The sequence below is a fragment of the Glycine max genome, chromosome 9, assembly GCF_000004515.6.
Source record: "Glycine max cultivar Williams 82 chromosome 9, Glycine_max_v4.0, whole genome shotgun sequence".
NCBI classification, from domain to species: Eukaryota; Viridiplantae; Streptophyta; class Magnoliopsida; order Fabales; family Fabaceae; genus Glycine; species Glycine max.
In genome coordinates, this window is record NC_038245.2 from 44,774,648 (window position 1) to 44,801,321 (window position 26,674).

General features: G+C 31.8%; 2 protein-coding genes and 1 long non-coding RNA gene across 5 annotated transcripts; all 3 read left to right on the top strand.

Moving 5' to 3' along the window:
* The first annotated feature begins 1,079 nt into the window (after positions 1–1,079).
* LOC100783969 (uncharacterized) lies at positions 1,080–8,213 on the top strand. The gene is made up of 9 exons (XR_001382830.3): positions 1,080–1,191; positions 1,390–1,458; positions 1,896–1,943; positions 2,040–2,126; positions 4,527–4,940; positions 5,020–5,103; positions 5,346–5,591; positions 5,883–6,050; positions 7,836–8,213. It is a non-coding gene; the product is annotated as an uncharacterized lncRNA (long non-coding RNA).
* Positions 8,214–11,004: 2,791 nt separating this feature from the next.
* On the top strand, positions 11,005–12,534 carry LOC102660230 (cytochrome P450 89A2). The gene has a single exon (XM_006588248.4). The coding sequence runs from the start codon at positions 11,005–11,007 to the stop codon at positions 12,532–12,534; it is 1,530 nt and encodes a 509-aa protein (XP_006588311.1).
* A 4,009-nt stretch (positions 12,535–16,543) lies between these two features.
* On the top strand, positions 16,544–25,661 carry LOC100819230 (LRR receptor-like serine/threonine-protein kinase FEI 1). 3 transcript variants are annotated; one of them, XM_006586654.4, is made up of 14 exons: positions 16,544–16,904; positions 17,469–17,684; positions 18,099–18,234; positions 18,843–18,914; positions 19,013–19,084; positions 19,531–19,602; positions 19,980–20,051; positions 20,156–20,227; positions 20,698–20,792; positions 21,158–21,325; positions 21,433–21,765; positions 22,783–23,028; positions 24,215–24,348; positions 24,954–25,661. In XM_006586654.4, the coding sequence occupies exons 2-14, from the start codon at positions 17,588–17,590 to the stop codon at positions 25,170–25,172; spliced, it is 1,788 nt and encodes a 595-aa protein (XP_006586717.1). In that variant the 5' UTR covers positions 16,544–16,904; positions 17,469–17,587; the 3' UTR covers positions 25,173–25,661. The 3 variants fall into 3 exon arrangements, with proteins under 3 accessions (XP_006586717.1, XP_040860768.1, NP_001239788.1); XM_041004834.1 differs by having other exon boundaries at positions 16,692–16,900; NM_001252859.1 differs by lacking the exon at positions 16,544–16,904 and having other exon boundaries at positions 17,588–17,684; positions 21,173–21,325; positions 24,954–25,172.
* Positions 25,662–26,674: the final 1,013 nt, after the last annotated feature.

A 26,674-nucleotide genomic window follows, 5' to 3' on the forward strand; every position in this document is an offset into this window, starting at 1 on the left:
TTCTCTGTAATTTATTGATTATGTCACATCAATATGCTAATTAGTAATTAGTGGTATTCAATGATCTTTATCTGTGTGTTTTCCCATAGAAAAAAAATTCTTACTTACTAACCAGTGCCGTTAGCATTTGCCTAACAAATGAGAGTATTTTATTTTGCCTGTTTTGTCAGTATGTTCAATGATTATATTTTTTTATTGTGGTCAGTGCTGGGTTAATATTTATTTTAATATGATTAAATTTCATTGTAAATAAATATTTTTAAGTATGTAAATTACATTTTAATTTAAATTATGATATAATAGATTAAAACAGATAAATGATTAAGAACCTTAAATATATAACTAAAAAAGGATAATAATTTAAGGATGTAAAATACACTTTTAAATGAATTATAAAGAGAGATGCAGACATGGTGGTTGTGATTGTTTAATTGAAGTAGTTTTTTTCTTCTTTTCTTTTCTGCATATATCAGGAGCAAAAGCCCGTAACAAGGAACAAAACTAAAACAAAGATAAAGAAGTTGCAGCATCAAACGGCACCAAAGGAATAATGAAATCAGGAGGCTCCTTAAAAGCAAAACTTAATTTTTAATTTTTACTGCAATTGAAATATTTAATCCTTAAATTATGTTTGGCATGTCATTTTTAATTAGTTTTTATTTTTTTTAAATACTGAAAAATTTGTTTGACCTTATAAATGTGATTTTGTTTCCAAACATATACGTTTGAAACACTTCCCCCATTAGAAATTCAAACATACCATATATTTTACCTTTATACTATATGAAGAGATTTTGGTAATGCTTCTTGTAATCGTTCAATATGGAGGTCCTCCCACTTACAGTGAGATGATTTGAGATTTTAGTCTAGAGAGACTCTAAAGACTATTAATTTCAACAACATAATGGCATGTATGTTCAAGATATTGACTTTTATATATAATAAGAAATTTAAATATTGTATCTATCATAATTTATATTAAGTCTTAGGAGTTGTTTAGGGAAAAGCCTATTGTGTCCATATTCCATCTGTTGACATGTGTCTATTTTAATGGTTTTTTTTGGTCATTTTTGCTTCAGGCTTTGGTTGTTCCACGTCATTTTGGCCTTGCTTCGTTGGTTGACAGGTGAATTTTGGGTTTGCTTCATTTGTTGAATGGGTGCCACTTTCCTCTGCCTTCATCTCAGACTGGTGCTTTCCTCTTTTCTCCTCACCACTCTCGAAACTTCCATTCTCCCCTCTTTTCCATCTTTTGATTTGTTAATGCTACCACATTTCACCAATTTGATTGCCACTTTCTTCGAGTATTCTTTCTGTATGTATTATTATGGATTATTATTTTCTTTTCTTCACTTCCCATAGTATTTTTTTTCTCTCATTTTCTCACAGGCACCGACCCGAGTAGAGTCCAGCTCCGAACCCGTTCACGTTTTTCTACCTCGAATGGACATTCAATTTGTAAGTGCTCGATTCCCTTTCGATTCATGTCACAATCGTTGTACTTGAAGCTCTCCATAGCTCTGAGCGACGATTGGGTTTTTTTTTCTCCCCTTCGATTTTGACTTTTTTTCCCTTTCTTTTTTGTGTTTATGGGTTTGAATTTTTAGGGTTTCGAAGTTTCTACACGTTGCTCTGTTGTTGGGTATTGATTTTGGAGGCGGGGGATAGTATAAATAGGGTTAGGGTTTTCTTCAAAGCATTGGTGGATTGTTGTTAGGGTTTGGTTATTCGTGTTATTGTTGCTGCTGCGCAGAGACGTTTCTTTTTCTTTTTTTTTTTTGTAAGTTTTTTGTGTGCCTTATTTTTTGTTCTCTATTGTTTTTTTTCCTGGTCATGGGTATGCGATTTCTTGGTCCAACAGTTTTTTTTTACATGGTTTTTTGTTGCACATGCAGGTTGTGGACAATGTGAACACCATTATTGCTCCTACTTTGGTTGGCGAGGTTGGTTCAATTTATTCTTACTGACTCAAGTTAGGACTTGCTAAAGGTTATTTGGCTCTGTCTAAATTTTATGTTGCTTTTTGTGACGATGAGCAGGACCCAACTCAGTAGAATGCTATTGACAACTTAATGGTTCAACAACTTGATGGAACTGTTAATGAATGGGGTTGGTGCAAGCAAAAGGTGCTTAGCTGATGGAACTGTTATTCCACGTTACCACGAGTTTGAATTATCATTTTGTTTTTGAATGCATGTTTGGATTTCCTTTTTTTTTTAATTATATAGGTAACCCTTAAATTTTCCCTTTAGTTTTTGCATGTTTGGATTTCCTTCACTATTGTACTCTTCTCTTTCTTCCTGCTTAGGGGGCTCTATTCATTTTTATGGAACATGCATAAATGCTTTCTTCTATGTTTTAGAAAGTCTTGGAAGAAATTGTGGTTAAAAAATTTGTATTAAAAAAAACAAAAAGCAAAAGAACAATAGATACATAGATTTAACATGCAGGCAGAGAGAGTTCCTTATTTTCTATTAGAGAATAGATACAAAGAGTCTCACATGACAGAATCAATGATACAATGAAAATCTTTCCTTTTCAAATTTTAAGTTCCAAAAAGTATCAGATTGGCATAGAAATCAGGCAAAACATTAACAAAGTTCTAGGAATCTCAACATATATTGTTATTATACCTTTGAGATAATCGCTTATGTCTGTCTCCTTTTTATTTGGGTTTTTTTTGCCGAGTTAGTTCTTTTGGTTGATGAAAATAGAACAATGGGTTAATAAAACTATTTACAATATGCAATCCTGTAAAAATAAGAGCAGCATCAATGGTAAATTAAATAGAGACTAAATGTCAGATTTTCTATTGAAAAGATTAAAACATTGGAGGCGCGAAACATGCTATATATATTAATGACTCAGCCTTGGTTTTGGATCTACCTTGGTTTCTTCCTCTGAGTTTCCAGTGACTTCCCTATATTCTATATTTTTATACGGGCATTAAAGCTAATCGATGAAACCTTAATGAAATTGCTTAGTACTTTACTGATATTTCTCAATTCTTCCGAACACGTTCTTTGCTTTGCTCTATTTTTCCTTTTTTTTCCCCTAAATCATGCACATATATTGGCTGATATTAATGTATTGTTGCAGGCTTTAATATGTCGAATTGGTTGCCTCGAGCAGCCAGTGTTAACATGCAAAGCCGGGTGGGGATTCCCATGATTTGTCAGTGTTGGGTTACAAGTGTGAAGTGAAGTTCCACATCGGGTAGAAATGGAAAGGTTGAGCACCATATAAGTGAGGAGAAGACCCATAAACTTGAGCCTTAAGGTTTTGGGTTAGAGTGTGGTGTCAGGTCTCCTTATGTGGTGGCTCATGGTCCACAGGTGTACCCCTCAAATCTCCCCAACAATTGGTATCAGAGCCGATGGTTCAAGTTGGTGATCGGCTCAGACGAGTATGCAAGTACCGCAGGTGGCCAGAATGGCTAGCGGCACAGCGTGCCCCGCAGGTGAAGCGGGGTGGCCAAAATGGCTAGCGGGCAGGGCAAGTACTGCAGGTGGCCATGGCTATACTTGTGGATGATAAAGACTTCCGCTCGAGGGGGAGACTACCATGTGGAAGAGACTCACACTTGAGGGGGAGATGTGTTGGGTTACAAGTGTGAGGTGAAGTCCCACATCGGGTAGAAATGGAAAAGTTGAGCACCATATAAGTGAGGAGAAGACCCATAAACCTGAGCCTTAAGGTTTTGGGTTAGAGTGTGGTATCAAGTCTCCTTATGTGGTGGCTCGTGGTCCACAGGTGTGCCCCTCGAATCTCCCCAACAATTGGTATCAGAGCCAGGTTCGGAGTTGGTGACCGGCTCAAAACGAGTATGCAAGTACCGCAGGTGGTCAGAATGGCTAGCGGCACAGCGTACCCCGCAGGTGAAGCGGGGTGGCCAGAATGGCTAGCGGGCAGGGCAAGTACCGCAGGTGGCCATAGCTATACTCGTGGATGATAAAGACTTCCGAGGGAGAGACTACCATGTGGAAGAGACTCACACTTGAGGGGGAGACGTGTTGGGTTACAAGTGTGAGGTGAAGTTCCACATCGGGTAGAAATGAAAAGGTTGAGCACAATATAAGTGAGGAGAAGACCTATAAACTTGAGCCTTAAGGTTTTGGGTTAGAGTGTGGTGTCAGGTCTCCTTATGTGGTGGCTTATGGTCCACAGGTGTACCCCTCGAATCTCCCCAACAGTCGGCTAAGGTTGCCAAGAATTCTTACAAAAATGAGCAAAGGAATCAATTGTGATTAGCAAAGGGGAGGTAAAAATTGCATCTGTAGGCTCTTCTTAGATGTGGTTTAATGCTGATGACTCAAATGGTTTGCCTGAATTAAGAAAGAATTACAACTATATAATAATTGCTCGGCCCTTGCTATATGGATGCAGGGATGTGCCGGTAGATGAACGTGCAATTATGACAACTTTCTCTTTCTTTTTCCTCCTTTTAAGATCTTTTGAATTTTTTACAATTATAGTTACTGCTTTATGTATCAAAATTGAGTGCTTTTTCTTATGCATCAATATAGGCCTCTGATTTTGTGGCAAAAGCTGTGGATTTAGCAGCCAGAGAATTAATAGCAATTGCATCACCAGGACAAGGTTTAATCTGCGTTGCTTTTTGTCTCTTGCTGTGAATCCTGGTATGTGGCAAATTAAATATAGGCTTCCTGACTCCATCTATTTATAATTTTACCCTTGCTGACTACAAACCAATATCAGCAGTTAAAGGAACTTGGATGGATGGTGAAAGTCTCAATGCTGTACTTCATCTATTTATAATTGGTTCTGATGTTTCTTCACCTGGAAAATTAACTTATTTTTTGTTCGAACAACGTTTGGGATGTTACCTCCTTCATGTTAGAGGGGATATAGCAAGGGTATTAATCTTGAACTACTTGCTTTGCCTGATGACGACGTTCCTAAATTACCCCTTCATATCGGTAATTTAAATTTTAATTCAATTTAGCTATTCTCTGTGGCTTTTGTCGAATTTTAATGGCTTACGTATAATCGACGTAGGTTGTGGATTGGGACTTAGAGGTGAGACAATCTCGGAGAATGGACACCATTGGATTGGGCTTGATATTTCAGCATCAATGCTTAGTATGTTATGTTTTGAAATACTATTTGTTATTCCTATTTATTTTGAACTTTTATATATTTTTTGCTAATTCTATTTATTTTGACCTTTTACTTGGTGACATGGGTCAGGTATATCTATACTATTTACCTTATTTCTGCTTTTGGTGATGGCATTTTCTTTTGCTTCTATTTGCCTGATACTTATACTTTTTGTATGCCTTCTTGCATACTGTTTCGTAATAATTATTTTATTTTATTTCCAGTCATTCTGGCAGTCACATAATAGAGCACTTGCCAGAAGAATCCAGATCCAGGAAGATTGGTAGATTTACTGGAGAGAGCTAGAGTTTCATTGCAGATGATAAGATATTTGGCCTTAGATGAGGCAGATAGAATGCTGGATATAGGTTTCGAGCCACAAATAAGGAAGATTGTAGAACAAGTGGACATGCCCCCAGCAGGTGCCAGACAGACTATGTTGTTCAGTGCTACATTTCCAAGAGATACAGGTTTCATATTCTCTCTATGTTGGCAGGATGTGCCTCACCTTACGTTGTTAGTTGTAAACAATCTTAGGTCCATGTTTTTGTGCATAATGTATTGGCATTCAGGGATCTTTTGATCCTTGATCACTCTTTCCACCTTTATTCTTAGAAGGATTAACATTATTAGAATTGAATGATTGGGATGATAAGTGGCTTGAGAGGTCTAAATAATGCACATGACATGAATATTATTTGTTGGATATATAGCTTACTCATTTCATCTTTTTATTTCGTTGTTTTACTGTTAATATGCAGAGACTTGCCTCTGATTTCCTTTCAAATTATATTTTTCTGGCTGTTGGAAGAATGGGCTCAGGTACTGATTTAATTGTCCAAAGAGTTGAGTATGTTCAAGAATCTGACAAGACAAGTCACCTCATGGATCTTCTTCATGCACAGAAGGCAAACGGTGTACAAGGAAAGGTATTCTCACAGTTCACTGAAAGTGTTATTTTATTTGTTTTTAGCAATTAAATGCAATGAAATACACATTTCCAAGGGCTTATTCGAGTTATTTTGGCCTCAATCAACTGATGTATGCTGATCCATACATCCAGTGGTCTTGGGAAAATGTTCCAAATCAATTGAAATGGGGATTATGCTATGAATCCAATGATGATTTCTTTAGATGATATTATAATAAAATATGAGATATAAGATAGATGGATCAAAAGGTTAAAGAAAAAGGGAAAAAAAATGGCATGAGTTTATTTTTTTTAATAAAATTAATATTTTAATAAATTAATATTTATTGATAAAAAAATATTATGATAGAATATTTTTGTACATGTCTTTGAGAAGTCTTGAGTACTCTTATGTTAGACTGGCATGCAGGTAGTTAATTTGACATGTATCAGTCGACTTTTATTATAAATATAATTACGGTTGCATGTAAGCATAACATATATATAGAAAATTATATTTGAACACTCCTTGAAGTGTAGATATCTTAATAGGGATAATAAGAGAAGAGAAATAAGTGATTGAAATGATTATTAACATAATGTTACAAGAAGAGAGAGCTAAAAATAAATGAAAGATATTAATATTATTAGTGTCTAAATACCATAATTCTGGCATATATAGTTTCTCCATCACAAGAAATAGTGGTTGATAAAAAAGGCATAAAAATGAAAAGAGAGGGGGACAGAGAGAGGGAGAGGGGACAAGTCATATAAGAAATTAATAGTCATTGTTCATTGTTAGCATAGAAATCAAACAAAATTTATTTGTGGATAGCTGGAGTCGAAAGAGAGTAGAAAAAAAAGAGTTTATTGATGATGTATTATTAGTGTACATTTTTTGTGTTGCCAATTAATAAAAATTATCATTGATATTACTGGTTTTTAATAAAGTTATTACAATAAAATAAATTTTTTATTATATATGATGATTTATAATTAAATGATAATCTGAATTATTTTATATAAAGAATACATATTTAATTTTTTTTCAAAAAAAAAGTTTATATGTTATAAATAATACAATATGAAAAAAGGACTGAGAAATAAAAAGTGTTTATAAGGTGTTTGTATTATAATAAATACTCTTTTTAGATAGTATTATAAGAAATACTTAACCAGTGTAATATGATACAGTTAATAAATAATATTGTTTTTTAAAGTATTTTATTAGAAATATGATTTCCATACCTATGTATAACAAAAAGTATTTATTAAGAAAAAAGTTTAATGACTATAATATTAATATAAAATATTTTTATATTATCAATTTATTAAAAATAGTTATATCTAATATCAACAAACTTATTATATATAATAATTTATAATTAAATACACATATATAAATATTTTAAATTTTCAATCAATAACTTATTTTTTTTTTAAAAAAATAAATCATTAAATAAATCTCAATTTAATCTCTCACCGTTAACTAGATATATCTTGCTTTTTAAAAAAAACTACATTAGATGTCTTTGTATATCTTATCTGATCATCCGTAATATAATGGAAGGAAACGTTGATTTGAGGGGGACCCTATCTGGATTGTTACCATGTGGAACAGAAGAAGCGTTGACTGAGTGTAGAGGAATCAGCGTTGAATATTGACTAACTATAGAAAGCTATTCATGATAGCCTGTTGTATTTTGATGATCTTGAAAATAAATTTCTTTGCCTTGCTTTATTTTCCCATTTTTTTCCCCTAAATCATACACACATATCGGCTGATATTAATGTACTGTTGTAGGTTTTGATATGTCGAATTGGTTGCCTTGAGCAGCCAATGTTAACATAATAACATGCATACACAGGAAATGATGTTGGAAGAAAATTTTTGCTTGATGGAGAGGTCACTATTGACACAATTACCGTACTCTTCTCTTTCTTCCTGCTTAGGGGGCACTGTTCATTGTCATGGAACATGCATAAATGCTTTTTTCTATGTTTTAGAAAGTCTTGGAAGAGATTGTGGTAAAAATTTGTATTAAAAATAAAAGTCAGCGAAAGACCAATAGATACATAGATTTAACATGCAGACAGAGAGAGTTCCTTATTTTTCTATCAAAAAATAGATACAAAGAGTCTCACATGACATAATCAATGATGCAATGAAAATCTTCTGGTTTCTGTAACAACTTATTTTTGTGAAGGTCTTTTTTTTTTCTCTTCATATTCTCACAATATTTCATTTGCCATTTACTTTTGTAAAAGTCTCACAATAGATACATATTTTAAATATGATTTCAGAGTCATCACAAAATGTCATAACTTTAAGTTTAGTGATATCAAATATTTTCGGAAATTATATGATCAGGGGACTAAATCTCACTCTCAAATATTCCTCCATCACCCTCAATATTTTGTTTAATTTGATTATCTTTTGTAATATTTTGTATAAATAGTATATTTTATTTTATTCCTGTTATATAATAAAAAATAAAAAATCAACTGACACGTGTTTGAACTTATGTATCTTTTTTACTTTTCTGAACAATTTGAATATTTGACTTTGAACACTAAATATATTATTCATATTAAATCTATTATTATTTGCACGTTGGTTTTTATTTATAAACACCCATTTGGGTAACACCATCACTTGATGCCTACCTTTCTATTAAGAGTGAAAAGGAAGAAGAATTGAAGAAGGAGAAGGGATAAAGCAGAAACACAAACAAAAGCTAGAGGAGCGTGAAAGGTTAACGTCTTATTTATTTAAAGAGTGAAAAGGAAGAAGAACTGAAGAAGGAGAACGGGCAAAGCAGAACAAAACAAAACACGTTGTTAAATTTTTTCCAAAATTCCAATTTTGTCAACTATAGGCGTCCACGTGTCAAATTTTTAAGCTACATTTCAGGGTTTTTCATGTACTTCTCTTTTGGCTTTGCAAATGTGGCTGCAAGTGTGTTTGTTTAGGGTTACAAAACCTTCATTTTTCTGTGGATCATTTGCCTAAGTTTATGTACTTTAACTTGTATATCATTTTAAATTTTCACAAAAATGTAGATATTTGACTTTGAACACTTAATATAATATGTATATTAAATCTCATTATTTTCAAAAAAAAAAATTATTTCCCTTGCAAGACGCATTGCGAAATGGAAGGAAAAGAAAATAATAATCATTTATCATCAATATTTTGTAGTTTCAAACACAATCTTATTATAAATAAATAGTAAGTTTCTTTACTGTTTCACACTATACTTCATTTTATTCCTATTATGTAATAATTTTTTTTTCTATTTTTAGATTTAGTTTCTCTCCTGAATTTTTGTATGAATTTACAAGAGAGCAAGATTTTGAAGTTTTTATGGTTTATGTGGAATCCTCTTTCATGGGTCAGTGGCATCCCCTCATTTTTTAAAATTCATCAAATTTGTAAATAAAATCTTATATTTTTTTAATTTTATTTCATCTATATTTATATAATTAAATCCACTAATTTTATTTTTTATAATTTACTTTCCGCTGACTTAGGGTCTTGGGTGCCATTGCTTTGGCCCATGGAGGAGTAAGTTGATGTATACTTTTAAATTTTCATTATATATTTTGTTGGAAATATTTATTTTGATATTTATGTGTGAATGCACATAATAGAATAGACTTTCAAAATAATGATTTTCATCCCTGATTCAAATTTGTCTTCTAAATGAAGTTTTGTAATAATAATTAGACTCATATGACATTTAAAAAATAAATTCATGTTATTAGTCATATTATTATTATGTGTAGTTGATTTAACTTTAACAAGTGTATTTATTTTTTATTTTATTAATTTGTCAACTTATTATATATTTTTTTTAATGTTTTATTTTTTTATCAGACAGGCAAAACCAAAATAATTCTCGAGTTTTCTTTCCTAATTCTTTTTATTCCCCCCCCATTAGAAAACAAACTAAGAAACTATAAAAGAACATAACCTACATAATAATAATAATTATTATTATAATAATAATAATACTAAGGAAAAAGAAACTAAACAAAAATAATTCGCAAGTTTTCTTCCCTAATCCTTTTTTTTCCTGATTAGAAAACTAACTAAGAAACAATTATTTTCTCTCTTATTATTATTATTATTATTATTATTATTATTATTATTATTATTATGCAGGCTTTGTTGTTCTATAGTTTCTTAGTTTGTTTTATAATCAAAAGGTAACTTTTTTTCTTTTATTTCCTGTAATTTTTATCATGTATTTCTTTCTCTTATATGTTTGGTTTCTTTGAGCCAAATCATTATTTTCTTTTGCTTTTGATGAATGTCTAACCTCTTTTATGTAGTTTTAAGCATATTAGAAATCAAATAGTAAGTTTACGGTCAATATATGAAAAAAGGATTATAGAAATTAGTATTTAATATTTTATAATTTCAAGCACAATATTATTATAAATAATAAATTTCTTTATTATTTCACATTATATTTTATTTTATTCAATAAAAAATAAAAACTCAACTAACCGTAGGTACACGCATGGATATGCACGGGTCACCAACTAGTTTTTAACAATGGACAGTATAAAAATATTTCCCTTTACATTACATGAAAATTATTTTCTTTACAAGACAATTCTGAAAATTTTACTAATATTAAAACAACTAAAACCTTTCATAAGTTATTTATATTATTCTGTAAGATTATTTCACATCTTGTAGTTATATTAATTACTAATATCATACATTATATGTAGGGAGTTTCCAATAAGTGATGAGCGTTATTAGAATTAAGAAACTACTGAATATCCAATAAGTGAGATGTATATAACGGTGACAAATATTATAACAGTGAACTTCACATAACATAACCTACAATATATAAATTCTCAAAATGAGCTTGAACTTTCTCAAGAGAGGAAATTAGACTAAAGAAATAGAGATTTTAGATTTCATTATAACCAAAAACAAATAGAGAAAAAAAATGGGATTATGGTTTTATCTTCTTGCATGTATTTCTACCTATATACTTCTTCAATCCCTTCACAAAGTCATCCGCAATAAGAGGCTACCACCAAGCCCTCCTGCCATACCCATCTTAGGTAACATATTTTGGCTCCTTAAGTCATCAAAGAATTTTGCTGATCTTGAACCTGTCCTTCGCTCTTTACGTTCCAAGTACGGTAACATTGTTTCCATTCACATTGGTTCTACACCTTCCATTTTCATAACATGTCACGAAGCTGCTCATAGAGCACTTGTTAAAAATGGCACTATCTTTGCTGATCGTCCTTTGGCTCTTCAAACCACCCAAGTTTTCTTCCCTAACCAATACACCGTTACTACTTCTCCCTATGGCCACAATTGGAGGTTTATGCGCCAAAACTTAATGCAAGTAATTCAACCTTCTAGATTAAGTTTATATTCTCATTGTCGAAAATGGGCATTAAGTATATTAAAGAAACATATTCTAGATGAAATTGAGCTGGGGAATAAGGCCATAGCAATTGATAGTTATTTCAATTCTACATTATATGCTTTATTTTCATATATATGTTTTGGAGACAAATTTGATGAGGAAACCGTTAGGAATATCCAGAGGGTGCAACATTGTTTTCTTCACAATTTCATTAAATTCAATGTGTTGAATTTCGTACCGGTCTTGTCTAAGATCGTGTTTAGGAGATTGTGGAGAGAGATCTTGGGAATTCGTCAAAGTCAGGTGAATGTGTTCCTCCCTATCATAAAAGCACGCCATGAGAAAATAAAAGGCAAGGTAGGTGTTAAAGATGAGAATGAAGAAGAGTTTAAGCCTTATGTGGATACCCTTTTTGATATGAAACTCCCTAGCAATGGATGCAAGCTAAAGGATGAAGAGTTGGTGAGTATGTGTGCTGAGTTTATGATAGGTGGCACAGACACAACGGTTACGACGTGGATATGGACCATGGCGAATTTAGTGAAGTACCAACACATACAAGAGAAGTTGTTTGATGAAATTAAGGAAGTTGTGGAACCTGATGAGGACATTGAGGTGGAGCATTTGAAAAGGATGCCTTATTTGAAGGCTGTGGTGTTAGAGACCTTAAGGAGGCACCCTCCGGGGCATTTTATATTGCCTAGGGCAGTCACACAGGACACTGTTATGGACGGTCATGATATACCAAAAAATGCAATTGTGAATTTTCTTGTGGCTGAATTTGGGTGGGATCCAAATGTGTGGGAAGATCCTATGGAGTTTAAACCAGAGAGGTTTTTGAGGCATGGTGGAGATTCTAAATTTGATCTGAAAGGGACTATAGAGATCAAAATGATGCCTTTTGGTGCAGGAAGGAGAGTTTGTCCTGCAATTAGTATGGCAACACTTCACCTTGAGTACTTTGTGGCCAATTTGGTGAGGGATTTTAAATGGGCACTTGAAGATGGGTGTGAAGTTGACATGAGTGAGAAGCAGGCCTTCACTATTGTGATGAAGAATCCTTTGAGACCATGTGTGTCTCTAAGAAGCACTTGAAGACACATAGATACCAGCTAGGATCCCAACTCATCTTTTCCAACCCCTCTTAAAAAAAGAAAATAAAAAATAGAAGAAAAAGTTTTATTTTATTTTATTTTGTGTAATCTTGAAGGATCAGTTGTAATTTGTAAAACTTTTTTATACTATCCCTGCACAAGTTTGACAACTGTTTTGTTCTCATTATGTGTCATGCCCATATATATAGTTTTATACTATTATCTGCAGAGTTTAAACATTCTTTGCACTAGTAAAGTTGCTTTCAGATGTCAATGCCCAGGCATGCTTGCACACAAATCCTCATAGTTAGAGCAAGCATATATAAGATAATGATATATATATTGAGGTATTAAAATGTTGCAAAGATCTATTTAATCTTTTCAAATTTTTTATCCTAATTGTTACCTTAAAGAGGTGGATTACATGCCAACTAAATTCATACATGCAAAAGAAAATCGTTCATACTCAATTCATGATGTGTTGAGCTAAGTCCCATTACGGTTTGAATGAGCTACCATAAATGTAAGTTAACATAAATTATGATCTGTTCTATTACCCGTTTTAGCATAAATGTAGCTAAAACAGAGTGAATCAATTAAGGATTATATTAAACGGTCTCATATTATACTTTTAGGCTTTTAGCATATAAATTGGTGCTATGTACTAATTGAATAACCAACTCAATAGTCCCGAATCCTCCCTGAGAACCAGAAAAGATTTCCTAATGGTGGATCATGCATGAACCAAACATTGGATTCAAGTTAAGAGTCTTGGCTCAGAACTATATATCCTCACATGTCAGGTTTATGATTATGGTCATTGCACAGTTTAACGTAAATTCATATGAATTTAATGTGACACTCACGCTGCTATTTCACCTCCTGAAATTAAAGGGTGAAAGATGTTATTATATTGATGTCTTGAAAGCTGAAACTAATATAGTTTGGTAGGTTGGCTATGAAAGATTTCTAGCAAGTAAATGACAAAACATTTGTCTTTGTTGCTGATCATACGTTTGGTAAAGGATTGATCACATTTGTTTTGTTACTCTTGTTCTTTCACTTCTTTTTTCACGCTCCTTTCTTAATACAACTACTAATGGTGGTAACAATAATGCATGATGTTTTTATCTTTGAGAATTTGGTATTGTATGGGTCAAACTGAGGCAGAATATGGTTTCAGTATGAAATGATTAGCATTCTTTAATTTGTTTATGGTTAGAATTTTCGTACCAAATCACTCCTTTACACATTTGTAATCAGCTTACTTCTAATTCCTCACATGCTGTTCCTCATTTATTTATGTTTGCCTATGATCCAAGTGCAAAGCATTCTTCACATATCCAAGGACATACAACCTCATTCATAGCCACGTCTCTTTAGTCTGTAGTATATAAGGATAAGTAAGTTAATACCTAGAAAATTTGAGAATACAAAGCTTCTTAATTGACAAGGTAACTTTCTTGGATTGATGTTCATCACCTCATTATTTTCCTAATTGATTGTCCTTTTAAATTATTGTAATTTCTTTAGCTACCCTATATAGTACCGTTACTAATGATATATATTTTATACTTGATAAACACTAATATGCATTGCACTTGAGATAAATTGTCTGCATATAGTTTTTGGTATCATAGTTAAACCAAAGTAGTATAAACTGTCCTGTAGCTTCTTCTATAGCAGCTTTATAATTTATTAGTCTATCTTCTGAAGCATTGAGAAATAGGGTCTAAACTACATTGAATATTCTAATGCTTTAGTGCAAGTCTAACATTCATGTTTCATTTACAGGCCCAAGGTGAGGGACATCGAGATCAAACATGTAATAGTGTGTTAAGATGATATTTCTAAATCAGGTATATATGAACCTAGACATAATTATACTTGTATAGAAAAACAGATCACAAATGTGCTAATTAATAAGATTAAAAAACCTTTTGACTTAAATTTGTTTTATGCAATTTGTAGTGGACGGTTAAATGGAGTATGCTGCAGGGCACATGGTTATTTGCAATATCCGTGAACTGTTACTTGTTTTGGTGATGTTTGTATTTGGTTGAGAGAGAGAGAGAAAGAGAGAGAGATTAGTATAAGGTGTATAGACAATGCAGTATTAAAGGGTCCCATGAAGAATGGGCATCCACTAGCAACTTGGGCGCAGGTTTTGTCTCATGTACACTTATGAAATTTAAACTATCTATTTCAATTTTCAAGTAATTTTATATTATTATCCAACATTGTATTATTATATCATTAAATAAATTCATAAATATATTTAATATTAAATTTATTGAATTAATATATTATTAGCCAACGGTATAAACTTTTTTACATTAAAATAATTTATATTTTATTCTATATTTAATTTTTATGAGTTATTCTTTTAGCAAAATTTATAAGTAATCACTTACTAAACACAGATACATGCTATTTTATCATATATTGTTACATATTTATTTAATTACTACAATTAATATGTAATGATTTTATTTTTATAATGTTATAGTTATAAAAATATCCAAAAACTATTTTTCCTGAAATTTACATAATTTTATAAAATATAACAAGCAGCAAGTTTGATATCAATTTTATAAACTAACGAATAGTAATTAAATCACATAAGTAAGAAAATGATACATACATACATTCGTATACATATATATATATATATATATATATATATATATATATATATATATATATATATATATATATATAAGTAAGAAAAGGAGAGTTCGAAAGCTTGTTTTAACTTATATTTTAGTTTCTTTAAATTTATAAATAAATTTACATTTTGGTATGCAGTTTATGGACATGGAACAGCTTAAAAATGCTAGTTATACGTTATCCTACATATATATATATATATATATATATATATATATATATATATATATATATATATATTATTTTACAGAAATAAAGTTATTTCGTTTCAATAAAAATAAAAACAACAAAACCAAGTTGAGGATACCAATAAAAAGATGGGTTTAGAGTCACTTTTATCATAAAAAATGTAATTCAATGTCAAAAAAAATCTTTGAAATTGTAATTTGTTTGATACTTTAATCTTGTAAAAAAAAAACTTACATTAAAGTTATATATGTAACATGATATCTAAAGATGTATACGTAGATGATAGACGTTAGTCTAATTACTATTATTTTGATTCTTGACCCGAGTGTCAATTGTGTAAAATAATTTATTAAAAATATTACGTGTGTAAAGTGCAACGAAACATGAGAGAGAAGAGGTTGAATCATATTTTTTTAAGGCTTTTTGAGTTCAATTATGTTTTTAATTCTTGAAATTTAATGTGAAATCGGTTTTGGTCTCTCAATTTTTTTAAAAAAATTTAATTCTTCAATTTTTTTTAAAATGTATTTTAGTTTGTTTGCTTTAAAATATGTATTTTAAAAAATAATAATAAAAATAAGATTTTTTAAAAACATTTAGAAAATTTGAAAAACAATTCATTATAATTTATTTAAATATTAATTATGGATATAAATTAAAAGTTCAATTATATATATATATATATATATTATATCAATATATATTTAATTTTTTAAAATTAGTATATGTTTATATTTTTTTAATGAAATATCTAAATTGTGTCATACTATAAGAAAGAAAAACTATTTATTTATATAAATATTACATAAATAACATTAAATTCGACATTAATACTTCATCTTGATTCTAGTGTATTTATTTACATATACAGAGTTATATAGATAAATAGATATACATTTGTTTTTTTTTTTTTAAATGTGTGTGATAAGCTCATTTGTTTAGATTTTGAATAACTAAAGTTATCCTATTATATAAGGAAAAAAAATATATTCACATACTTGTATTAAATGTTACATTAACACTTCTTATCCAGTTTAGATATATAGTTGTAAAACACATAATCAAATACAATAATACTACCTTTGAAAAAAATGTTTAAGCGAAAAAGCAGGGATAAGTGTTGTTGTAATGTAATGCAATGGTATTACAGGCGTCATTTTGGTGTGCTGTGTGAGCTGTGACGGGGTTGCGTAGGCGTCGGTCGCACGTACGGCGTGTGGATGTTCTCACGTGCGGAACAGCCTTGCTTTGCTCCCATTGGTTCCCCTTTAATTCCCCAACATAGCAACAACTAGCACAAGCATTAACATTAGCAACCATCTATTCACACGCTCACACTCACACGCACACTCTTTGGAATCACAGAAAGAAATCTCAGACACACACACACAACGCAGTGAGAGAGAGTGAGGGTTTTTATTTTAACGTTTTCGTTGTTATTCCTTTACAGCTCAACCTGCATTTCTCTCTCACACACTCGCATCTCAGATCGAAATCGAGGTCACTGAGTGAGTGAGTCGTGTTTAATTTTCTCTCTCTTTCTCAGCTTCCTCTATTTTCGCCATCGCTGTTCCTGCAATTCTGGCGCCGGATTAATTTACTTTGATTTTATGTTTTGCGCATTCAATGCTTTTGATTTCGATTGAATTTCTCTTTACTCTACTGTGTGTGCGAACTGCGAAGCTTTTCTAGCTGTTTACCTAGTGTGCTTCCGTGCTACTTTTTATTCTTTCGCTATCTAGATAGAATCGTGCTTGTGTTGCTGAGCTGAAATTTTTTTAACTGAACTTGAAGCATTTGCTCCTATTGTTTTATAGTATTATTGATTTTGTTCGTATGCGTCGTTTTTAATTACAATATAGAAAACTAATTTTGTGTTTTTATTTACTCGGTGAGGTTATGTTACATGTTTACTGGTTTTTTTAGTGTTATGTGAATAACTGCCGAAACAGAATTTATTTTTTGTCCGCTGTTATTAATTTCCGTTGATGAGTTTGTAATAAATGATATAATGATGATTCTTGTCTGTTGTAATCTCAGCATAGTTTTTTCCCCCCCCTTTTTTTGTTGTTGCAGGAAGTGTTTACGTTATTCTGCGCTGTTGATGTTCATACAAACTAGATAGCTACATGGTGGAGAGAGACATTTTTCTCATATGACTTCTATTAGCTATATTATTATTGAGCGGTGTTGCTATGGGCATTTGTCTTTGGAAATGGCAATGGCCGTGGCTTCTTTATGTTCTGCTGATACATGTTGTAATCTATAAAAGCGGAGCAATCACCCCCGATGGTATGATCATGATTCTTATATATATATATATATATATATATATATATATATATATATATATATATTTCTTACACTTCGATTTAACTATTATTTTAGAGGCTGTTGTTGAATAGGATATAATCTTGCTTCCAATATGATCACTCACATTAAGCATTTCTATTACACATCAAAATTTGGACATAATCATACATATATTTATAATGTTCCTCAGTCTGACTGAAACTATTCATTATGCTTCCATAATAATTTCTTTGAACTAGATTTTACGAAATTTACTACACAACTTTACTATCTTATGCATTCATTCTTTCATGGGACTGGATTGAAATTAGCATTTAACTAGTTTCATTAGGAAGATTCCTTTTCATGTGCACAATCATTTTGATAGCATATTGTATTCTCTCACATGTGTAGGTGAGGTGCTTCTCAGCTTTAGGACATCAGTTGTTAGTTCTGATGGTATCCTATTACAGTGGAGGCCAGAGGATCCTGACCCATGTAAATGGAAAGGAGTGAAGTGTGATCCGAAAACCAAAAGAGTAACACATCTGTGAGTTTTGTTGTAGATCATAAGACATTTCTTGTCTAGCACCTACTATAAGACAGTTTTCTAGAGATGAAAGTGTTTGATTGACTGATGTAGTTTGTCACATCTATTAATTAAAGGGTAAATAGATTGTATTGTGTTGGTTTTGTTTATAAATATGGCATACCTGACTTATACTATGCTTAATTCGATTTTTTTTACCACATCTATAACATATATAATCTGATTTAGACTATAGGTTTTGTGAACAAATCTATTGCCTTAGTCTTACATCTAGTGCTGATTGTAAATTTCTCATAAACCATTAGGCCATTTTCAGTTTCTTATTGCTATAGTCTATATGATGTTGTTATAGCTCAATGCCAGACTTAAATTCTTCCACCCTAGTGTGTTCATCCCCCTTTTCTTTTATGGGTTTTGTATTGGAGTAGGGCTTTTGTTACAGCAGGATAGGATGCACTGTTTTTAGGTGTAAATTTCCTTGAAAGTTGAAAGGTTGCATCTGTATAATACTTTGGTTACAGAACTTCTTAGTTTTAATGACAGGAGACTTGCTGACAGTTTTGTCTGGAATTCTTTATCTAACATTGCTTTCATTGGTGATGTTGTAGGAGTCTATCTCACCACAAGTTAAGTGGGTCTATATCACCTGACCTTGGGAAGCTAGAGAATCTGAGGGTTCTGTATGTATTTTTAAAATTTTGATTGCATATATCTTTTATTTTAAGTTATTTGATACATTTACGTAATTGCGTATTTCATGATAATGTATCTGTTGTAGTGCTCTTCATAACAACAACTTCTATGGGACAATTCCATCAGAATTGGGAAATTGCACTGAATTGGAGGGAATGTATGTATTAACTTTGGTTCATTTGCCAAGTTCTGTTCCATTCTTTTTTGTTTTTGTATTTACCTCAGAAAATTATCTGCTTTTATGTTAGTTGTTGATGATATTAAGATAACTCAAACTGCCAAAATCATCTCACTTTTGTTAAGTGTTAACTTGAATTTAATGTACATACTTATTCAGATTGCTTGTTACATATATATGTGTGTGCGTGTGTGCAATCTCTATTGCATTTACTACAAGAATTCTTATATTCTTCATATTTACTCATTAACTTATAGTATGGCATTTTGCTGTTAGTGTCTCCCATAACTTCCTTTTCAGAAACAAATCTCTCTAATATAAGTTATATAACTACTTGATCTTGTTCTTTATTTGAGGTTTAAGTTTGGTAAATCCAATTGTTCTATGTTGCTACTTGGTAATAACTGCTAATTTTGGTTGTACAGATTTTTACAGGGTAATTACCTTAGTGGAGTGATTCCAATTGAAATAGGAAACCTTTCACAGCTTCAAAATTTGTGAGTTTGTCTTTTAGTTTATGCTTCTCTTTGTTGTTTGTATATAATTATTGGGTGTGGATTAAACACTATGAATATTGTAGAGCACATTCATTCTGTTTTCATTTGAAGAATAAATAGCCTAAGAGTGGGCACTGAAAGAAAAAAGGGAAAGAAAAAGTAATATTTGAGATGATTATCTGGCATTTATGAGTGAGTGGTGGGTATATTCATGCATGCAATGTGTCAGCTAATTTGGAGATGGGAGTAGTGTGCAGTAGTTTAGTTATTTGGTGATCTTTCTAGTTCTTCCTTTTTTAAATAAATTCAAATTTGATAGTTTTGGCATTACAGTCTTACAAAGATCATATTTATCAACATATCACCCTATTTTACAGGGATATATCAAGCAATTCCCTCAGTGGGAATATTCCTGCATCACTTGGGAAGTTGTATAATCTCAAAAATTTGTATGTAGGCTTTCTTTTCTGCCACAATACTTCTTTCTTTATTATTTTGTTATTTTATTTTAAACAAGAATGAATCTTTTACTATTGTGGTCATGTCTCTGAAGCAATGTGTCAACCAATTTTCTGGTTGGACCTATACCTGCTGATGGTGTCCTTGCCAACTTTACTGGAAGCTCGTAAGTACAACCTTTTCTGTTTATAGATGTTCTGTTAGTTAAGTGCTGATGCTTTCCTTTTATTAAAGTTGAATTTTAGTTAATATATTTATATTAATCTATTTTTTTTCCTGGTTAGCTTGCTAGTTACTCATTTAAATTGTGAAAAATTGCTCATTGTATTTTCTCTTTATTAGGAACATGAAATAACATGAAATCGCAGATGTCTGTAAGCATAAATTAAATATTAAATATTATATATGACTATGCATTAACTTTGTCTGGATTTATGATTATTTTATTACGTTATGCCGTTTGGTATTTTTATAGATGTATTAAGTCTTGACATTAATATTGTCAATAATTATGTTTTAAATGTTTATATCTTTATCTTTTGTGATTAATGATATTAGACTATTCTAATGTAATAGTCAATCTCTATGGAACTAGATCTATTTTCCAATTATTGAGACAAGTGTGCCTTGTTGCAGATTTGTTGGGAATCGTGGTTTGTGTGGAGTGAAAATAAATTCAACATGTAGAGATGATGGTTCGCCGGATACCAATGGTCAATCTACTTCCTCAGGTAAAGCTGCATGCTTTTGAATCTCGTGTTTAACCCTTCATTTGATCTCATGCCCACTTTCTTTGTTTTAATGATGCATTCTTTTTTTAATATGATTTTTTTAAAGTAGAAACGCAAGTAATGGAACTATTGCTTTTGTAATATTTACCCAAGTTTCTTTTTCCTTTCTTGAATATTTCTTAATAATGCATGCGGACAATTTCATAGTATGTCTCACTTTTGATGTTGGCACAAGCCCTAAATGGACTTAACTACTCAATATTGTGTTCACGACAATGGTTTTGACTGTATTGTATATAGTACTTACTGTCAATTTAATCACATTGTCATGCATACCATTTTGATTTTATTGCTTCTCTTTTTAGACCAAAATCAAATAGGAAAGAAGAAATATTCTGGCCGGCTGCTCATCAGTGCATCAGCAACTGTGGGAGCTCTACTTTTGGTGGCACTTATGTGCTTCTGGGGTTGTTTTCTTTATAAGAAGTTTGGCAAAAATGACAGAATAAGTCTGGCGATGGATGTTGGTTCAGGTTTACTCTATCTCTCTGTAGCTTGCATACAGACCTATTTGAGTTATCTTTTTTCTACTTTACATTGAAAAATCCTTAAAAATTAGAATGCCCAAAATGTCTTGTAGGTGCATCAATTGTGATGTTTCACGGAGACCTACCATATTCTTCAAAAGACATCATTAAGAAACTAGAGACTTTGAATGAGGAACACATAATAGGGATAGGGGGATTTGGAACTGTTTACAAGCTAGCAATGGATGATGGGAATGTATTTGCTTTGAAAAGGATTGTAAAGCTGAATGAGGGGTTTGATCGTTTTTTTGAGAGGGAGCTTGAAATTCTTGGTAGCATCAAACACCGTTATCTAGTGAATTTACGAGGATATTGCAATTCACCTACGTCAAAGTTGTTAATATATGATTACCTACCAGGTGGTAGTCTTGACGAAGCACTTCATGGTAAGATCCCTATTTGAATACTTAACTATATTTTGATCATCATATCAATGCATGAAACAGCTGTATTTTTGGGTACAAGTGTGGGCATTTAAAGGGGGGTATGTGGTAATTAAAGAGTAGATGCTTCATGTGATAATTATCATTTGGTGCTCCTTATAAACCAGCCAAACTCTTAAGAACCCTTAGCTACTCTCTCAAAATAGGTCACAACAACATAAATATCTATGGTAATTTGTTATGAGCATTCATTATTAAACAAATATAGCAATCTTTTCTTCATCGTAGCAGCTCATGTGAATTTTCGATATGAAATGCCCACTCAACTGAATTATTTTCAATAGAACATTTTGCTGCATAATGATTAGGTTATTATAACTTATATTTGCTTGGGATATCATGGTATTATGCTTCAGATGTTTGGTTTTTAAATAACATTATCTATGCTGCACTAGTTGATACAAATTCAATTAACATGGAAGGTAAGATAGCAACTAGCAAGCATTGTGGCTCTGCCTAGATGACAATCCTTCCAGTCCTAAGAGCACAATATCATATTGTATGATAGATGTAGCAGACATCAATAATCTGAAAGTATTATTTCTGAATGGTATGCTTTGTACAATAGTGTTTACACCTTATAGGTAAATGCCCTTTATAACTAGTTTCCTGGAAAGGGGCTAAAATTACAAGGAGCAAGATCTGTCCTGAAAAAGAAGTTTCATTATTTTATTTTATTTTTAATTGTTACTTCTTAAATCCTGTTCAATCTGGCTTTCTTTGGTTGCCAATACGATGCACTATTTTTTTAGTTTGTTCAATTGGGTATATTCCTAAAGCTTGTTCATTGGCAGAAATTTCATACAGATTCTAATATGTTTGAAGTGGATGTTATGTAGCAATCTCATTTATAATCTTATCAGAAGATGTGTTTTCCTTTTGAAATTTACATCTTCAGTGTATCGTATCTTTGCTTAAATCAATTTGGGGGGATAATGATGTTTGTGATGCATTGAACAGAAAGAGCTGATCAACTAGACTGGGATTCGCGCTTGAATATAATCATGGGAGCTGCAAAAGGGCTTGCCTACTTGCACCATGATTGTTCCCCCAGGATCATACACCGAGACATAAAATCTAGCAACATTTTACTTGATGGAAACTTGGAGGCTCGGGTCTCTGATTTTGGACTTGCCAAACTTCTGGAGGATGAAGAATCTCACATCACCACTATTGTTGCTGGAACATTTGGTTATCTAGCTCCAGGTAAGCAAAGCACAATGAATATGATATTTGTCAGATAGATAGTTGGCCGGGGCATGATTTGTGGTATTTAGCATTTAAACTATTAATGAAGTTCTTTGTTGTTGAAGGACTTGGCCTTGATTAACCTTGAACTAGAAAAAGTGTCCAGTTCCTCATGAGAGCACAAGAACAACTTAGAAGAGAGAGGAGAAGAACCCTAGTTGTTGCAAGAGAGGCAAAAGTCTCCCTTAAGGGTTTTTAAACCCTTTTTATAAGTAGGGTTTCTAAACCGGCCCTAAGGTATAATAAAAACAAAAGATCATAAAGGAGGCCCAAAATACAATAAAAATATCAGAGTTCCTAAGTTAGGTCCAAAAACATAAAAACTAAAATATCTTAATTAATCCTTACACTCCACAAGTGTCGTGCACTCCACCGGGAGATGTGATCTATAGCTTCTTGTTTCCATACTCCATTCAATCCCAATTACTTCCATCTTATACAAAGGTTGAAATTCCTTCCCACATAGAAAACAAACAAAAGAGCAGTAACATGAACTAAGAAGATAAAACTATGTAAAATTACCAAGAATATATATCCCCAAATGCACTAAGAATCTGAAGAAAAAAAATCAGAAATAATAATTAAATTGAGATGCATTAGAGAGGGTGAGTGAACCAATGTTCCCAAACTAACCAATGAAACATGAGGAAAATGACTGAATATGATTACAACTTTTATTATTTTTAGTTAACACAAAGTAAAGTAGCTGCTAATGATCATAGTGTTGGAGATGAGGGGAAGAACATACACACACACTAGAGAGAAAATGAGAGGAATGGTAGAAAATCTTATTGATCACACACTCAGTTATGTTCACTGTGTTACACATAGGTATTTATACACAAGTCACTTATATTAGGTCGCATAACAGTAACTACTGAGCTAACCACTCTAACAAATAATGTTAACCACTTATCAATAAAACTGTACTTAACTATATGCCTAACAGAGTTAACCACTAAACACATGAGTTAACACTTTGAATTACCCTGCAACACATAGATGTGTTGGGCTTTTCACAATTTTGCGACATTAAAAATGTGGGTTATATGTTTGGGGTGTGCTAAAATTTGGGTATCTTTAGACTTAGTTTTGCATTTTAACTTCATGGTTGTCTGAGCAAGCTTCTGTTACTTCATGACAGAGTATATGCAAAGTGGCAGAGCAACTGAGAAGTCTGATGTGTATAGCTTTGGTGTGTTGACACTCGAAGTGCTGAGTGGAAAGCGACCAACAGACGCAGCATTCATTGAAAAGGGCCTCAATATTGTTGGTTGGGTATGTCATTCACACAAATATTAGATTTTAGTACAAGTTATGATCTCTTTCTAGTTTTTTGTTTTTTTAAATAACTAAATATTTTTTATTTTAATTTTTAATATAAACACACATTGAGTATCTTTTGTTAACTGAGACTATACGACCTTATGTTTTACAACGGGCTTCCTTATGGCTGCCACTAATCAGCAGAGTGGGTTGAGTGAGTGTTACATGGTAAAATAATTGTAATTTATTATCATTTTGTTGGGTTTGGCTCTTTTAAAATGCATCCCACACTTAGAGGGTAAAGTTTGGAGTGATAATCTTTCACTTGTAATACAATGATTGTGATTTTAACAATTTCGTAATTTGCTTAACACATGCATATATTTTAACAATTTTACCACTATCAACGGATGATTTTCTAATCAATGGTGATCACTCTGCACTATACCCTCTAAAGTGCACCATGCACTTAGAGGAGCCAAATTCCATCTTGTTTTAGTACATACATAAGCTGTGTAGTTGTTATGTGATTACTAACCAAGCCAATCATGTCTTAGTTGCTATTCTAATGAGTAATCGATCACCATTCTAATGCCACATATTTGTCATTGTTGCAGTTGAATTTTCTAATTACAGAAAATAGGCCGAGGGAAATTGTCGACCCTCTATGTGAAGGGGTGCAAATGGAGAGCCTTGATGCCTTGCTCTCTGTGGCTATTCAGTGTGTTTCCTCAAGTCCAGAGGATCGACCCACTATGCACCGAGTGGTGCAATTGCTTGAATCAGAGGTCGTAACTCCATGCCCTAGTGACTTCTACGACTCCAACTCCGATTAGAAAGCTTGCAAAGACAAACTTAAATTATGTTGTTGTGTTTGCACCCATGTCACTGCAAATTCCTTGCAAGTCAGAAGCGACTATAGAGGCTCAGAATCTGCAGTGTTACTTTTCATCTCAGTTGCATTCATTCTTAACTGGAATTATAATGAAAGAGGCCCTTCATTACACCACTACATGATAGAAGTTGTTTTGGTTCTCAGTCACATGTCATCATTGGACATGTTCATACATTTTCGTCTTTGTGAATGGAGTTGCATGTGTTACTCGATCGGTGGTCTTCCTCGTGTTTATTTTTCCTCTATTTTTTTTCTCTCTCTCTTTCTCTTTGCTAGCATTGTAATCTTTGTTACATTTGTTCACTCCAATTTAAGTGTATATGAATGTGTACAAGTTCAGGTGACCCACTCTTGCAAGTGATTCTTGTTATTTATTTTTGTAATATATGTCCCATAAAAGAATCCATCTAATGAGTGTGGTTCTCACTTCTCAGGTTGTGTTTTTATTTTTTCCATCCATTTGTGTTTTTATTGTTTTTCAATCTCTCTTACAATTACAGACTGCAGTCTTACTCTTTTACACTTATTGCATTGGGCTGACGAAAGTACACTTTTTTTCTTTTACAAAAAACAAAAAAAAAAAGTTGTTCAATAGCAAAGGGTTCCACTAAATGGGAGCACTTTAAGGATGACCCATACTAACGTTTTGAGAGGACCCACATCTGAAAAATTTGCTTGTAATTTCTATTAAAAAGGGTGGAAATAGATTCGCTTAAAAAAAGGTGGAAATAGATTAGGCTTTACTAGACCTATCTGTGACTAATTAAAAAATTATGGTTTGACTTGTTTACTTGTTAAAGATTTTTTTAAATTGTTTGACTTTGTCAAAAGGCTTTTTTTTTTTTAAAAAAAAAGGGACTTAACCTTCATAAAAGCTTGATCTGATATATAAATTTATTTAAGAGTTTACTTTATGATAATTTAATATTGAGATAAAGATGAAAATAAATGTTTGGTTTTATATATCGATTTTAATTTATTTAATGATAGAAACATATTTTTAAGAGGTCTAAGGTCTAAAATGGCATTGACGATTACTTTATTTATTTTTGGATGAATTATGATAATTTACTTGAAAACATACTTTGCTATAAGTATTCTAAATGACATAAATATCCTTAAGTTTAAAAAGATAAATAAAATAAATGTAAGGTTTTAATACATTTTAATAATAATAATAATAATAATAATAATAAATGCATATTTATATTTATTTTAATGCTAGCTTGTTAAGTTTAATTTTTTTAATGACTTAAAGCTTGATGTTTTTAACTAAATAATAAAAGTCTTAATAAAGGGAGTGCGTGCAATGTGTTATGTGATAAGATTTTTTTATTAATATTTATATAAAATAGTTAACTAAGTGTAATGATATATTTATAGAATAAGAGAAGTTTTATGTAAATTTCTAAAGTAAAGTCATTTTTATATAAAAAATTATAA